Here is a 17,757-nt window from a genome sequence, read left to right as displayed (position 1 = left end):
TCAGCCCACGATTACATTGACTTTGTATGGGAACCCATCGCGGGATGAGGAAAAAACAAGTCCGGTCTGAACGCATCTTAAGAGCGATTGCTTTTTCACTTACATTTAGTCTTAAATTAGTACAAGACAGACTTTCTGGTGCATCAGTTCCTTAGCAACTGCAGGTAATTCAAGTGCTTTTGCTTGTAAATACGTAGGAACATTGACCACAAATTATCACTTGACCTCTCCTTTTCCATATAGTTGTAATGACAGTATAAAGAAAGATATGTTTCCGCTGAGAATTGAAATACAGTGGGGCAAAGAAGTATTTAGTCAACCACCAATTGTGCAAGTTCTCATACTTGAAAAGATTAGAGAGGCCTGGAATTGTCGACATGGGTAAACCACAACCATGAGAGACAGAATGTGGAAAAAAAAAACAGAAAATCACATTGTTTGATTTTTAAAGAATTTATTTCCAAATTACAGTGGAAAATAAGTATTTGGTCACCTACAAACAAGCAAGAATTCTGGCTGTCAAAGAGGTCTAACGAGGCTCCACTCGTTACCTGTATTAATGGCATCTGTTTTAACTCATCTGTATAAAAGACACCTGTCCACAACATCTGTCAGTCACACTCCAAACTCCACTAAGGCCAAGACCAAAGAGCTGTCGAAGGACACCAGAGACAAAATTGTAGACCTGCACCAGGCTGGGAAGACTGAATCTGCAATAGGTAAAACGCTTGGTGTAAAGAAATCAACTGTGGGAGTAATTATTAGAAAATGAAAGACATACAAGACCACTGATAATCTCCCCTCGATCTGGGGCTCCATGCAAGACCTCACTCCGTGGCATCAAAATGATAACAAAAACGGTGAGCACAAATCCCAGAACCACACGGGGGGACCTAGTGAATGACCTACAAAGAGCTGGGACCACAGCAACAAAGACTACTGTCAGTAACACAATGCGCCGCCAGGGCCTCAAATCCTTCACTGCCAGACGTGTCCCCCTGCTGAAGCCAGTACACATCCAGCCCCATCTGCGGTTTGCTAGAGAGCATTTGGATGATCCAGAAGAGACAAAGAGAATGTATTATGGTCAGATGAAACCAAAATAGAACTTTTTGGTAGAAACACAGGATCTCGTGTTTGGAGGAGAAAGAATACTGAATTGCATCCGAAGAACACCATACCCACTGTGAAGCATGGGGGTGGAAACATCATGCTTTGGGGCTATTTTTCTGCAAAGGGACCAGGACGACTGATCTGTGTAAAGGAAAGAATGAATAGGGCGATGTATCGAGAGATTTTGAGTGAAAATCTCCTTCCATCAGCAAAGGCATTGAAGATGAGACGTGGCTGGGTCTTTCAGCATGACAATGATCCCAAACACACAGCCAGGGCAACAAAGGAGTGGCTTCGTAAGAAGCATTTCAAGGTCCTGGACTGGCCTAGCAAGTCTGCAGATCTCAACCCCGTAGAAAATCTGTGGACGAAGTTGAAAGACCGTGTTGCCCAACGACAGCCCCAAAACATCACTGCTCTAGAGGAGATCTGCATGGAGGAATGGGCCAAAATACCAGCAACAGTGTGTGAGAAGCTTGTGAAGAGTTACAGAAAACGTTTGCCCTCCGTTATTGCCAACAAAGAGTACCTAACAAAGTATTGAGATGAACTTTTGGTATTGACCAAATACTTATTTTCCACCATGATTTGCAAATAAATTCTTTAAAAATCAAACAATGTGATTTTTTGCCCCCCCGCCCCCCCCCCCCCCCCCCCACACACACACACACATTCTGTCTCTCTGGGAGAACTTGCACAATTAGTGGTTGATAAATACTTATTTGCCCCACTGTGTCTTTTTAAAAACATGCCACTGTTTGGGGAGAAAAAAAAGGAACCAACAGGTTCCTAACAAAAACCTTCCACTAGAATAGTGTATGTTAAAGCAACATTAGTTAACTCCCCCCTCCCCCAACCGAACTCGTCAACGCTGACGAGTTCTGGTGGGGTTGGGGGGGTTAGCCACACGGTCGCTAACCGTCATATGCAATTGTTTAGCCACAACTGGATTCATTACCTGATTTATTCATCCTTCACACAGCTGCCGCAAACAGAAATGTTGTTTAATCCCTCTGCGTGCAACCAGGAGATTGATTTTTGATTGACTGATGATTTTACGACACTGTGCGGGTTTGCACTGGTCCTCATGGGAAAGGCAGTCTTCCTCACGGCAAAACTCTTACCTCTTTTGTCCACCAGCGTCGCTAAAATTGACCAAAACTGAATGGTTACCTGGTGTTGCTTTAACTCAATGGCTGCCATTGACAGCCATAGACGTCCAATTCGTTTGAAGTGGGAGGGATGGCAGCGAATAACCTATCGTTCAATCGCCACCCTCCCAGTTCAAACGGATTAGACGTCTACTAGTGATAAACTCATTTCACTTAATAGCAAAAGGACGAAAAGAGCTTGTTTTTCTATTTATTACTTATATTATTAATTAACCATTCATCATAAATCCAGCCATTTTCCTTGGAAACTACAAAGTTTATTGATGGCTGTGTGCTTTATTTGCAGCGACAACTACACCCTTCAGATCAACCCCAACTCGGGTTTGTGCAACGAGGACCACCTGTCATATTTCAAGTTCATCGGACGGGTAGCGGGAATGGCTGTTTTTCACGGGAAGCTACTGGACGGTGAGCGGCTAGACTTGTCAGTTCACATCAGTTGCTGAGATTCTCACGCAGCTGACTTGTGCCCCCTACAGGCTTTTTCATTCGGCCATTCTACAAGATGATGCTGGGTAAACAGATCTCCCTGAAGGACATGGAGTCTGTGGTGAGCTAATGTAATCCTCAGAGCTTTTCGTCTGATGGTGAATCAGTTTTAAATGTGCGTTTTCCCTATAGGACAGTGAATATTACAACTCTCTAAAGTGGATCCTGGAGAACGATCCCACGGAACTGGACTTGCGGTTTTGCATCGATGAGGACAACTTCGGACAGGTCTGCAAAACTGATATGGCTGAGATTTAACCACACATACGTGGACATAATTTTGGGGTCATTATTTTAACAAGTGAGAAGAATAAGATTAAAGCGAAGTAGAATAATAGTTAAAAATAGAATAACATCGATGATAGCTTTGCATTGCATTTCTCGTGCTCTTTCATTTGGCACCCCAAAAAAGACCGTTCGGCCAAAACTTATTTTTTTATCCCCTATTTTTAACACTACTTGTCCTAAAATTTGTCTCCAAATCACATGATTTATGCATTTAAAAAAAATCAGGATGCCAGGGGGCACGAACGCTCTCGAGTTTTTGCTAAAAACATACGGTTCGGCCAGTGTTGTTTTCGTCAACAATGACTATAACGAAAATACTTAGTCGACGAACTTTTTTTAATGACAATGATGAGACGATAACAAGCTAAAAACGTGTCTTTGGAGACTAAGAAATAACTAAACAAATGCTAGTTTTTATCTGACGAGATGAGAACGATATTAAAACGCGCCAGTTTCCGTCACGTTGTGTGTGGTGAAAGAATCTGACCTTCTAGCCAAACCACCGGACCGGCGGGACTCCGGCAAACCGGCCAGAAGGGCGAACTCCGCGCGTTCACCTTAGTCTTAACCCTTTGTACTGACTCCATTTTAAAAGGTATAAAGAAGGCTCACCGAGAACAAGTTGACAATTTATTCGGGTCAACAGCGATCAAAACGGCAAGGCGAAACAGAAACACTCAGGCGAGGATTTACTGTTGTACGGGCAACGAGGGTTATGGATTTTGCCACCTCAGTGTCAAAAGGGCTCTTGGAGTCTTGTCAGTCGTGTTATCAGTTGGATATCGGGTGTTGGTTTTCCTTGTGTCGGGACAGGGCGTCCCTTCATTTGTTCTGGACTGATTGCAAGAGTTGGTGCGTCAGTTGCATGACGCACACGCTGTGCTTCCGTGATATGAAGGCGTTGTTTATCTCTTCTGCCCTGTATTCTGCTTGTTTTCCTTAAACTACGTTATAAGTGCTATTTATTTTATATTGGGTGTGTAGCGTAATACAAACAGTCAAACAGTAAATACGAGAAACGATACTATTCCCTGATTGATTATATTAAGTGTGTTAGAGTAACGCAAACAGTTAGACGTGCCTACGAGAAAAGGTACTATACAGTGTCTGGTTGTGTGAACCCCCGCCCCACCTCTCCAGGCTTGTTTGTTTTTCAACACACAGTAAGATTTGTTTTCTTATCTCAGCAAGAGGGAATATGCAGTGTTGCTTTAGCCTTTAAATGTCTGTGCTGAGTGATCATTCCACACTAAATGTAACTTGTAGCGTTAGCATTGCGTTCGCGTTAGCATTGTGCTAGTCCTAAAGGCGAGCATTCTCCTAACCTTAAAGGCAACTTTTTTTTTACACACAGTACGTGGCGTCCAGGTGTGTATAATTAATTGAACGTAATGTACTGTTTTGCTGCTTAGAGTGTATTATCACCAGGAAGTTGCCGTTGTACTTGTAATGCTACAATATGTGCTAGTCTGTCAATATTAATTGGAAATTATTGGAAGTAAATGTAAACCTTTATTTTTTGACAAAAACGTTTGCATTTTAGAGACGAGAACATTTTGAGTAAATGGCGACTAAAACTAGACAAAATTAGTCTGAGTTTTCCTCAACAAAGCCAGATGAAAACACTTTGAAACGACTAAAATATGACTAAGACTAATAAGTATTTTCGTCCAAAAGACTTGACTTGGACTATGAGGAAAATTAAAAGGGCTGCCAAAAACATCACTGGGGTCGGCCAAAATTAGCCAAAAACGTACCCATTCAATGCTAATGGCAAAAAATTTCCCAGTGATTTACAGTGGCCCTATTGGCCATGTATTTCAATAGCACAAAAACTTCCATTCAGTCCAATTGCTTTCCAACCCAAGTTATCCGATATCAACACAAAGCCTAAATGCCCCCAAATCAACAGAAAGTGACCAAAAGTGTGCAGAAGGTGACCCAGAAATGCCCCATAATCAACAGGAAATGACCCTGAAAAACCCAAAACTCAGCCATTTTTGTCCAAATCACATCATTTATTGTTTGTCAAAAATTCAGGACACTTAAGAGACACAAAAGGAAGGAGGTGACACTGAAATGCCACAAAATCAACAGGAAGTGACCCAATAGCTATACGAAGTGACCTGGGAATGCCTCAAAATCAGCAGGGTGTGGCCCCGAAATGCCTCAAAATCAACAAGATACCCAATTTGTTAGGGGGTCAACTAATGGTTATTTTTATCACAATTAATCAGACTAATAAATAATTGACTAATTGATTAATCGGATAAATGACACTTCCCTTCCTGCACAAAAAGGACCGTGACGGTAGGTCTGGATCAATAAAAAAAAAAAACCTCAGGGAAAGCCGCGGTGAGAGGCAGACAAACGAAAAAAACAAGGCAATAATGCTACTAGCAATGAAGGGATACTTAAAATTGCAGCAAGTCAATATCTCTGCAAGCCGCCTAGGATCGTTTTAAGGACACTGCTGATGAACTAGAATTGGATGCAGGTATGACATTGGGAACTCATCCCACAGCTCTGTAACAAAACAATCTGACCAGCATCAGAATGTGACAAACTCATGGCAGTCGTCATACTAGCTTTGCTTGCTAGGTAGCACAGCCATTCTCCCTGTCCAGCCCAACTGCATCATCACCCCTGTGCAAAACATGGCACCCTCCGTAGGTGGGTGCCATGTAATGTCCTAAACATTACCTAAACATGTCCTAAATATTATGGATTATTAAGTCAATGGCAAAAATATGTGTTTCTCATAACATATTTTGGTAAAAGAGAACAATTGTGGCTTGTTAGAGCCTACGAGTCTTTAAGTCCGAGGTTCCCTTTAAAGATGTATATTTCTTTCTCCATACCGTTCTTCTCACAGGTTAAATTCTTATTGTTTTTTTTCACAGACATACCAAGTGGACCTCAAACCAAGCGGCTCAGACTTGGTGGTCACCAACGACAACAAGAAGGAATACATCGAGTAAGAAATTGAATTGCTTAAACAATACAGTCATTCAGGCACTGACACGTGTCTCTCACCAGTTTGGTTATCCAGTGGCGATTTGTCAATCGGGTGCAGAAGCAGATGAACGCCTTCCTGGAGGTATAACCGCACTACTACCAAGTTGCCACCGAGAGGCAGTATAACCTGATAAACCTGATGTTTTCTCCTTTTTCAGGGCTTCACCGAACTAATCCAAATAGATCTGATCAAGATCTTTGACGAAAATGAACTGGAGGTATGTGCAGAATTTGAATCCTTTCAGTGCAGTTGACGATGATAGACGTCCAATCGCGTGGCTATTTTCATCCTTCTGCTGAGGATTTGAATAGTTTGTCACAAGTCCAATCCATTTGAACTCGGAGGGCTGGCAGCGAATGAAGCCTCCTAGTTCAAGTGAAATGGACGTCTTATCACCGCCAATGAGTTATAGCATTTTAAACGCAATGCTTTCAAATGACTGTCTTCTTGCTGTGTTTGTCCAGCTGCTCATGTGCGGCCTGGGTGACGTTGACGTCAATGACTGGCGGCAGCACACTGTTTACAAGAATGGCTACTGTCCCAACCACCCGGTCATCCAGTGGTTCTGGAAGGTCAGTCGTTAGCTCGTGTAGCACAGCACATCCTATCGGGTTGCTTTTTAATTTATCAATTTTTTTGTTTTCAAAGCGTGATGGCTATTCTGGCACCACCTTTAAAGCTCAAAGTCCGTTTGGAAGTACAGTTTTGTTTGCGCTGATGAAAGTCAACGCTTATCTGAGTGAATTTGTTTTAAACACGCACACAGAAAATCCAAAGAGTAAAAACATCACCATGAGTTGAGGCGATCATCGTTAATCTGTTTTATTATCATCTGTTTAGGTTTTGATTTAGTGTTTTGTCTTTTATTTGATTTGATTTTAGGATTTCAAACACATATGAGCAATAGTACTCTAGAACCATTTTTTTGCACTGTAACCCGTTTCTAAAAACATGACTGTTCCGTATTAACACAAAAAATAATTCCAAGTAACATTTGCATTTTGCCAAATCCAGGTAGTTCCTAGGTTACAACGTACCCGACTTACGTGATTTCGACTTTACCATGCCGTCATGTCCGCCATTTTGTCTTCAGTCGTTTTTTTTGTGTGTTTTTTTTAAGTTGCGTGAACAGTACCTTATTTTACCTCACAGTATGTTATTTTTTACTTCATTTCATTAGTATGCAGTGTTGTCACAGATTACTTGAAAAAGTAATTTAATTACTGATTACTGATTACACCTCAAAAAAGTAATCTAGTTACTTTACTGATTACTTCATTATCAAAGTAACAAAGTTACTTTAAAAGTAATCTATTAGTTACTTTTTACCCATTTTTCTCCCTTTGCCGCCTAAACATTAGAATGACAACAGAAAAATGTCATCACATGTAATAGACTTTCCGCTGATTGAATTTAAAGGGGAATATCAGAATCTCGCACTATCTTAGCCACTCCGGAGCCCTGAAACTAACAAATATCTGACAAATTGCTTGGAATTTGTTGAAATCAACTCCACCGACCAATTAAACCCCGCTAAGATTAAGCCTAATGTCAAAACTTCTGAATTTCGGGTTATGGTTAACAGCATATCAGTGCCAATGTAAAACAATGCAAACTGACGGCACAATAATCAACAACACACAAGTGGATTGTACAGTGCAATAAACACAAAGGTGGTGGCGACCGCGGATGCGCGTGCAGCCGTGCACATTAACTACCCGGAAGTACTTCTCTCAACACACACGCGGTCAATTTGGCCACAAAACGTGGCGGCAACTAAGTACTTTACACTCAGTCGGACTTACAACACATCCCACTGATGCCAAACGAACACATCATCTCACGGCATAAATGTGCAGCACGCATATAATGTAAACAAAGCTTGCCAACTTGGAGCGATGACTGCCCGTCGTTGCTACGGCAAAGCTACGAAACGGCCGCGCATGTAGGGGGTCCAACCTTTTGCTGATACCCTCCAGAATGAAGGAAAAATACTCACCTTCATTCGTGGATATCCACAGATCAACATTCTCGAGCAACGTCTCTACACATGGCGCGAATGTCCACCCGCCTCAGTCCCACAACACGTGACGCGACACCAAAACAGGAAATAGCTAAGAGGTTGTCATGGAAACACGTACCGGGAACCTTTTATTTTAGCATTTTCTATTCAAAATGCTCTTCGTACATGACTACAATAATCTTCATTTTACATACGTTATGAGGCAATGAAAAAATAGTAACGCAGAGACACTAAGGAAACTAACTTTAATCAGATTACTGGAGTAGAATAATGAACGCGTTAGATTACTCGTTACTGAAAAAAGTAATCAGATTACAGTAACGCGGTACTAACTAACGCGTTACTGACAACACTGGTTACAACATACCCGACTTATGTGATTTCGACTTTACCATGCTGTCATGTCAGCCATTTTGTCTTCAGTCGTTTTTTTTTTTTTTTTAATTTGCGTGAACAGTACCTTATTTTACCTCACAGTATGTTATTTTTTACTTCATTTTATTAGTATGACATGTTTAGTCGTCACTAAACGTAAATTTGTTCAGCTTGACAGACAGAAAAAAAGGCAATTGTTTTTTGAAGCTTTTTACGTCCTTCACTTTTGACAATTTCTAAAGCTGTAACTAGACATGTGCCGGTTACCGGTTTCACGGTTTACCGTGGTGTGAAAACGTTGCGGTTTCAAAACCACTAAAATTTTCCGTCATACCTTAGTACGGTATTCGCTATTTTTCATGTGCCAAAATGCAGCCGAAGTGGCTTGGTGCGGCAGCGCTCACCCTTCCCGTTTGTTGCCGTGAGTGTCAGTGACGCTATTCTGCTAAACAGCCAGCAAACCCAAAAACAAACCCTCGGAACACAAGGCGTACTTTTCTTCAATTTATTGAGCTCTCAAATCGTGGTGAAATATACAAATAAATACATTTAAAACGCTGTACAATTGTATTTTTCCACGTGTGATTAGGTTCAACAGGATAGCAGTAGCTCCATTAAAAAGTTCGCCAAAAACAAAACACACATTTTCCTTTCAAATTCAATATACAAACTAACTAAAACTTACAAAGACGAATGTTAGCCTAGGCTAAACTGGGAAAGCAGCTTCTTTTATGTCTCACAGCCGCTGAGTGAGAGAAAAGCTTGAATGCAGGGGGGAAGAAAAAGAAACGCGTCAAAGATCGCTAATTGAGAGAGGAGGTCTCACTCCTCACTTTTTTTTTTTTTTTTTTTTTTTTTGATGAAACCTTTCCTCAACAATATTTACATTTTAACTAATTTATAAAACTAACTTATACATTTTTAACTAACTTATTAACTTATGAATTATTTGTTCTTTTTAACACAAAGGCATGGCATCATGTAGACTAGAGTTGACACAGTGGCTGAAAATGGTGAAACTTCACTTGAGCTTCCCCCCTCAAAAAAAAATCATACAGTATATATTTTTAATTTTATTTAGAAGTGTTTTTACTTTTTATAGCAATTATTTTGTTCTTACTCTAAAATTGAGCAACTTGAGCTGTGGCTGTGGGTATAGTCTAGGTTCTATTTATTTTAATTTTATATAATATTTGTTATTTTTTGTTAATTTATTTATTTTCACATTATATTCATGTTCCAATTTGCAAATATGTTTTGAAAAAAATCCTTTTTTTTTTTTTTTTTTTTAACCCATACATCTCAAAATTTTGGAGCTATAATTGCAATACCGTGATACCGTGAAACCGCGGTATTTTTGCTCACGGTTATCGTACCGTGAAAATCTCATACCGGCACATGCCTAGCTGTAACACACATATGTTCAATACGACACGCAATTTAACAATAAAACACTTGACACAAAACAACTGGTGTTCAAACATCCATCTAGTCTGATCAATATGTAAATTTAGCAGATTAAATTACCCTAATTTGTTCCACAAAAGTCTGCTAGCTTAAATGCTACGAATGCTATCGTATTTACAATTCTCATAACAAATCACTCACACAGAAGCCCACAAACTGTAGCTCTAAACTTAATTACAAACACATACACAAACACATATTAGCTGAAACAACTTACAGCCTTATGTGTGCAAAACCAGAACGCCTTGTCAAGCCATGTCCGATGAGTCTGCTCCTCAGTCAATACAAGGCGAAATTCCAAGTCGCAAGCCCTGCTGAACTATGAAAAAAGTGTGACTTATAGTCCAGAAAATACGCTAAATTCGTTTTTTTTTTTGGTTTTTTTTTTAGATGGTATGATTTCGTATATGAACGCCTCAATTTAAAAAAAAAATTCAAACATAGAACAAAGTCTTTACTGTCATTTTGTAACATGTACAATGAAATTAAAGCACCAAACAAGTGTTTCTGCTCCGTTTTTATCATTTGGGTGCGATACTTTTTGTTTTGGTGAAGAATGAGAAGTGACCGCACGATCAGGAGATGTTGACTAAGCATAGAGATGACTAAACATAGTCTTTGTCTTCTTTCAGGTTGTCCTGTTGATGGATGCCGAAAAGAGGATCCGACTTCTTCAGTTCGTTACAGGAACGTCACGGGTGCCAATGAATGGCTTCGCTGAGCTATATGGTGCTCCATTTCACATCTAAGAACGACACCGCTCTTGGTTCATTGCCTGCCATTGAAAAGGACAGATGTCCAATTCATTTAAACACGCTGTAAATGCACGTTTCAGTGCCATCCACGGTGCTATGAATATGACGTCTATCGCCTTCAATGGCAATTAATGAATGAATTTTACTGAACTCAAGCTGTAATTGCCTTGAATAGTTTTATTTTAAGCCGACACGCTTATTCTCCATGCAGGTTCGAACGGACCTCAGTTGTTCACTATTGAGCAGTGGGGAACGCCGGATAAGCTGCCCAGAGCCCACACTTGGTATGTTACAGTAACACAATAGTATTTTTTAACATATTTAAAATGATAGCACTAACTAGGGATGTCCCCGATCCAATTGCGTGACCCTGAATCGAGCCTGATCACGTCATTTTCAGAGGGCTGGGATCAGGTTTCTAAAATGTATTCGTTTTCATGTGTCCTATCGAGAGGTCCTGTCCAATTTAACTTGGGCCCAGTTAAAAATTGATTGGACCTCTATTGCCGTCAATGGCAGTGTCTGAGTTAAAATGTAAAAATATTATCCATGGGTACATGTCAAAATACACATGCATGCATGCATACATACATACATACATACATACATAGCAAAGGTGGATAAAGTAATATTTCTCAAGTAAAATTAGTCATCCAAAAATTGACTCAAGTACAAGTAAAAAAGTATTCGTTGAAAAAAACTACTCAAGTAATGAGTAATATTGTAAGTGCTTACTATAGCTGATTTTTTTTTTTTTTTTTTTTAAATAATGGTATTTGTAATATGTAATAATGTTAAGTTCGTCTATATAAAATATTATCATTATACAGTACTGTAACTAAAGATGTCCCGATCAATCAAGATGTCGATCACGTCATTTTCAAAGTATCAGAATCGGCAAAAAAATATCGGACATGCCTTTTTTTAATATATATATATTTTTTTTAATTTAAATCATTTTCTAATTGTATTTAACGTTACAGACAGAATGTCTTACACTCATCCAGAGTAGTTTTGGCTTTAAGTAGGGCTATCCAATTTATTGCGTTAACGGCGGTAATTAATTTTTTTTCATTAATCACGTTAAATAATTAACGCATGCGCTGCACGACCCACTCACGCATTGTCGCGTTCAATCTATAAAGAGTATATAGTCTGTGGTGATCGTTTGGTGCCCAGATTTCTTGTCGAATTGCAGCAGACCATCTCGCTCTCCTCTTCGGGTCTCTCAGAATACGGTAGAACTTCAAGTCTCTCCGTCTATCTTCTCTGTTACTGCAACCAACCGCCACACACGCCTTCACCGTTTTGATTATTAATGTTAACGAGCAGAAAAACACGCCATAATAGGAGGCATGTACGTAGCAGTAATGTGTAAACACGACGAGCTGACACACAATATGGCGGCTCCAGTCAGGGGGGCGGAGTTGTGACGTCATGTGATTGGGGTCTATACACAGGCGGCAATCTAGTCCACCAATTGGATGACGCGCTGGCACACCGGGTGCACCAATAAGAACCTCGCGTTGATGTGTCAATCACAGTGCCACCGCCAGACCCCGGTGACGCTACAATATTCTGACAGAATAGCCAACGACTTCATGCATTAAGAGAGACAATAGCTAATTAATATGCTCACTTGCCACCCTGTGGTCTGGGGTGTGAATTGCAACCTGTCAAAATGACGGACGGACTTAAGTTTTTTCCGTCACCGTTTTAAAAAACCGGTCAACGACGGAAAATATTCGGTTAACGCGACCCCTGATGCAAGCATACAGAATCATCTTAATTTTAATCAACAAAAGCAAATTTTGCATTTTTCTATATACAATCCTAAATTATTTAGGTTGAATTCCAATGTTACTATGTTTCCTGCAAGTGCAGGGAAATATATATGGAATCATTCCATTCTGAGGGAAAAAAATATGGAATCATGATAACAATCAAAACACATCTCTAGTATTTAGTAGCACCACCTCTGGTTTTTATGACAGCTTGCAGTCTCTGAGGCATGGACTTGATGAGTATTCTTCATCAATTTGGTGCCAACTCTCTTTGATTGCAGTTGCCATATCATCCTTGCAGGTCGTAGCCTTGCTGTGGACCTTTTTTTTTTTTTTTTTTTTTTTCAATTTCCACCACAGATTTTCAATAGAGTTGAGATCTGGTCTATTTGCATGGATTGGAGGAGTTTTTCTCCAATGAATGCTTTAACAGTTTTAGCTCTGTGGCATGATGCATTGTCATCTTGGAAATGACATATTTTCAATTAAAGGGATAAGAAAGCTGTCTGAAATTTCAATGTAAACTTGTGAATCTATTGAAGATTTAACCACAGCCATCTCCCCAGTGCCTTTGCCTGACATGCAGCCCCATATCATTGAGGGCTGAGGGAATTTTGATGTAAATCTCACTGGAACCGTACTAAACAAAAGTTCCAGCATCATCACCTTGTCAAGAGTCAAGAATCTGCATTGTTTGTTTTAGGGATGTCCTGATCCAGGTTTTTGCACTTCCGATCCGATACCGATATTGTTTTGCACTTCCGATCCGATACCGATATTGGCTGATACCGATACCGACCTATCTGAGCATGTGTTAAAGTTTAAAGTTATTTAGCCTCCTTACTTAGTTGTCAGACTCATGTTGAAAAATGTTTTGGTACTCTTGATAACAACTAGCCAGCTGAATTAGGTGAGTTTGAATAACACACAACGGTTGGTAACAAGAAACTGACCTGTTTATTCAGTGACAAACACAAAACATTATAAATAACAAACAGAAATGGCATAGTCAGTCAGTAAAACGTGCAAATAATATTGTAAACTGTCTTAAAAAAGCAAAACACACCAACAACCTTTCAATGGAAAATCCCCCAAATCCCCCAAGCTATTAGATGCTTTTAATGTTTCGTGCATTAGTTACAAAAATTGTATAAAAAGCTTCTCAGGTTTAAATAAACGACTAAGTCCCCATTCTGTATCAGCAGCTTTAAACTACATTCAATTCATTTAATTTTGCGAATCAACTGTTAAAGCTGTTAAAATTGCTCCCGTTATTCCATAATTTCCCTTCTGTCTAATTTCGACATGTGAAAGTTTTAAAACTGTTTTGAACACAGATTCAAGTCAAGATTTTGCTGATTTAGGAGTATTTTAGATAAAAAGTTAATTAGGTTCGCTTGGAAGGTTCACAACAACCTACTAGGGAAGTCTTCTGCTTTAAGATGGCGGCTGTTTACTAACGCAACTAGTTTTCAATACTTCAATGTTGCTAACGCCGTCGAGTCTGTCGTTTTGCATCTAGTTCTATATACATATGATATCTCTTATCTCCAGTAAAACGACGTTGACGTAGTTTGTAGCGGCTGTCAGCAGCAGTCAGGTATTCTTGTGTTTTTTATCCAGCGGCATGAGTTGAGCTAAAGCCGTGAGTTGAGCATTGGCATTACCCGGGTGTATGACAAGCATGATGTTTACTTTCGGGACGCAATACAGTCAGTTTCTCATTGGTTCCCGAAGACCACGCTGTGTATTAGTTCCGCTTTACTTGACATATTTCAATAATCGGAATTTGGATGTTTGTGAATCGTTCTCGAATCTTCCACGGCCGAATCGCTCAAGGATGTAATGGCGGCTGGGCATGTTGTACCGTGGTTCTAAGTGTTGGATGGTGCGTCTTTACTCACGAGAGATAATGGCTCGTCATCCAGAATGAATTCTTCGGCAATGACCCTTGTTATTCCCTGGGCTTTGGGACTGTCGAGTGCCAGTTTGTCACGCATAGCAAAAGTTTCTGCCAGTGTTAGTTGTGTAGGACCTTTCTTTTTGTCTTCGGTTTTCTTAACATACTCCTCATATTGTTTGTGTTCGCTAAATGCTTGATTACTTTGGTTGTATTAAAACTTCTTACAGCTTTACCACTACGCTTGACTTTATTGTTGCATATGTTGCACTCTGCCTCTTCGTCTTTGTCGTCCTTTAAGGTGAAATGATCCCACACAGCTGACATTTTTACCGATAAAGTCTCTCGGTAAATTGGGAGACAGTAATGTAAATGTAGTGTGTTGAAGGTGTGCCGTAAAATGCAGACCAGATTTTAGGGAAACCGAAGCAAAAACTGGAATGGATTATGTAAATCGGTGCGCCGGAAAACCCGAAATGGATTTTAAAAAAAACTGGATCGGAAGTCTGGATCGGAATTGTTCCGTGTTCCGATCCGATACCGATGCGCATTTTTTTGCCCATATCGGCGTCCGATCCGATCCAAATATCAGATCGGGACATCTCTAGTTTGTTTCTCATGATTCCATATTTTTTTCCTCAGAATGGAGTGATTCCATATATTTCCCTGCACTTGCTCTATAAAAGTAACATTTACTGACCACCACAATGTTTTTTATTCATTTCTTTTAGTGTTTCTGAATGCTAAAGAGTTACAATTTTGAACTAATTCAGTATTTTTTTTCAAGCTTTTTATCTGAGTTCTACATGATAAAATGTCTGAGTGAGTGCTCCATTTCTGCAGAATCCACTATTTACTTATATCACACTACATGTTTTTAACCAAAACTTCTGTCGCCAGTTTCAACCGCTTGGACCTTCCCACCTACGACTCATTCGAAGACCTGCGGGAGAAGCTTCTCATGGCCGTGGAGAACGCGCAGGGCTTTGAGGGAGTCGACTAAAAAAGTGGCTAGTTGGGGGTAGGAGACCTCCAGGAGAAAAAGCGGCATCCCGACCCGACCTTTATCGGAATTGACATACAAGGGAAAAAAATGTCCAAACCGGTAGCATGTGGTTAGCAAACGCCGGACCGTTAGCCATAATCGACTGTCTTTCAACGCAGTCCGGGGGAGAGAATTTAATCCCGTGGCATGAGCATGGAAAAAACATCCAGGCACCACTAAATTTTGTGGAAGCACTACTACTAACTACTAACATTTCACCACGCATCCGAGGCCTTAACATGGCTCCCATCACCGGATTACCTTAGCGATAAAACTAGCCAATTACACTTCAGGAAGCCTGCCACGCCCCCTCTCCTATGTTGCCACAGGAGCCTTTTAGTCGATATAGGGGATGTTTTTTTGTTTTTTAAATTCCTTCAGGAAATATAACCTATTTGTACTGATGTTTACCGTTTTGACAATTTTCCGTAATCACGCTAAGTGAAGCGCAAACACATAAACATCCGACTCATTTGTTTTGGTGGTGAATAGCAAACATGTTCAATGACTCAAATGTTTCTTTTTTTATATTGTTAAAGTAATTATGGCTACTCCGAACGGTGCGCGGAAACCTAGCATGAAATCGACGCGCGTCAGCTAGTTTCTGTCAAGACTATCTTCATACGAAAAGTCCTGGCTTGTTTATAACGCTGTAAATTGTTCTTTTGACTACGTATAAATGTATGTATACATTACATCTAACAGAAGTATTAATGATCAACACTAAAAATGAAGTGTGTGTGAGCGCGCGAGAAAGCTGTGATTTAAAAAATCTCTTGAATATTATTTAGCAGCATGTTTCTTACAGAAAAAAAATCTTTGTTTTCTAACACCGCGGAACCTAAAGGGCACTTTATACATCACTGAGGTCACCTGTGTCATCGTCTACTTTTTTTGGAATGTGATTCTATTTCATACGCAGCGCTTCATCGGTGCAGTAGAAGCCAAACTCATGTGGTTAAAGCTGCTAAACCAACCACGTTTTGGAAGAAGACGAATATTCACTTCCTCTATTGCATCTCACCTTGTCAGATATCCTTTTGTATATGCTTTGCCTATTTTCTTATGGGTGACATACTGTATATGCCACTGCTGTCAACTCCTTGTGGTTAACTTAAGTCCAATAAAAGTGACACTTCTCTCATTGGTTTTTGTCTTGTTTTTGGGTTGGGTTGAACGAACGAATGTTCCAGTTTAAGTGGTTTGGACGTCTGGTGCTGTCAATGGCACTGAAACTGGTTTTTCGGGGTATTTACAGGTCACCTCCTGATCAGTAACCCAAGTAGCCAATGTCATGTTAGCTATTATGCTAGCAAATAACATACATCGAAATGGGGATGTATCACAATACTTTGTAACCCAAAAGATTATCAATATGCTCCCACCAAGAATCAATACAGTGAGGAGCAGAAGTATTTGCACCCCTTGGGATTTTGGAAAAAAAAATTTTTTTTAAACGCTACTCGTCCTACAAGTTTTGACCAAATCGCATAATTTACACATCCAAAAATTCCAGGATGGTAAGGAGCATAAAGGTTGTATACAGAATGCAAAATCCAAAAATGTACAGTTCCCCCAAAATTAGCCAAAACTTGTCCCATTCATTTCTAATAGGATGCCATTGACAGTCTTTTACGTCCAAATTTCCAATTCATTTTCAATGGCCAAAAAACATGTTGTTGTGATTTTTACCATATTGCAGCTCATCGACATTTTGTGACCTGATATCAACAGGACGTGTCCTCCGAAATGTCCCCAAATCAACAGGAAGTGTCCTGATATCAAAAGCACATGTTCCCTCAATGTCCCCAAATCAACGGGAAGTGACCTGATATGACCAGGACATGTCCCAGAAATGTCCCCAAATCAACAGGAGGTGACCTGATATCAACAGAAAGTGTCCTCAAAATGTCCCCATATCAACAGGAAGTGACCTAATATCTCCAGGACAAGTCCCTGAAATGTCTCCAAATCAACAGGCAGTGACCTGATATGACCAGGATATGTCCCAGAAATGTCCCCAAATCAACAGAAGGTGCCCCTAAATCAACCTGGGCGGGTCTAAGATCTGTATCTTCCCACAGCAAAGCACATAGTAATTCCTCCAGAAATTGCAGTTTCTAGTTATAATTGCTCTTTACCTAAGAAAAATATCTTTTATCCGATTAATCAATGGAATTTTACTCGATTACGAAATATTCGATAGCTGCAGTCTAATCCAGTTCACATAAGGGTTATGGTTTAGGTTAGGTTATTTCAACGGCAAACAAAAAATGACCCACTATCAACAGGAAATGACCTGAAAAATCACAGGAAGTGATGCAGAA

At 40.0% G+C, this 17,757-nt stretch overlaps 1 protein-coding gene across 7 annotated transcripts in view; it reads left to right on the top strand.

Annotated features, from left to right (window-relative positions):
- The window catches only part of nedd4l (NEDD4 like E3 ubiquitin protein ligase), a 109,309-nt gene extending 92,735 nt beyond the window's left edge, over positions 1 to 16,574 (top strand). For all 7 annotated transcript variants that reach the window (XM_057818849.1, XM_057818847.1, XM_057818848.1 and 4 more), the window contains 10 exons: positions 2,572 to 2,693; positions 2,765 to 2,835; positions 2,907 to 3,002; positions 5,966 to 6,039; positions 6,102 to 6,162; positions 6,239 to 6,298; positions 6,546 to 6,653; positions 10,579 to 10,675; positions 10,913 to 10,985; positions 15,286 to 16,574. In XM_057818849.1, coding sequence (XP_057674832.1) covers positions 2,572 to 2,693; positions 2,765 to 2,835; positions 2,907 to 3,002; positions 5,966 to 6,039; positions 6,102 to 6,162; positions 6,239 to 6,298; positions 6,546 to 6,653; positions 10,579 to 10,675; positions 10,913 to 10,985; positions 15,286 to 15,388 — 865 coding nt within the window. In that variant the 3' untranslated portion in view covers positions 15,389 to 16,574. The remainder of the gene's footprint in view (positions 1 to 2,571; positions 2,694 to 2,764; positions 2,836 to 2,906; positions 3,003 to 5,965; positions 6,040 to 6,101; positions 6,163 to 6,238; positions 6,299 to 6,545; positions 6,654 to 10,578; positions 10,676 to 10,912; positions 10,986 to 15,285) is intronic.
- The last annotated feature ends 1,183 nt before the right edge of the window (positions 16,575 to 17,757 follow it).

This window comes from Corythoichthys intestinalis, chromosome 17 (genome assembly GCF_030265065.1).
Source record: "Corythoichthys intestinalis isolate RoL2023-P3 chromosome 17, ASM3026506v1, whole genome shotgun sequence".
Taxonomy (NCBI): Eukaryota; Metazoa; Chordata; class Actinopteri; order Syngnathiformes; family Syngnathidae; genus Corythoichthys; species Corythoichthys intestinalis.
The sequence above is the reverse complement of the archived record's forward strand: the minus strand, read 5'-3'. Positions and strand labels throughout refer to the sequence as shown.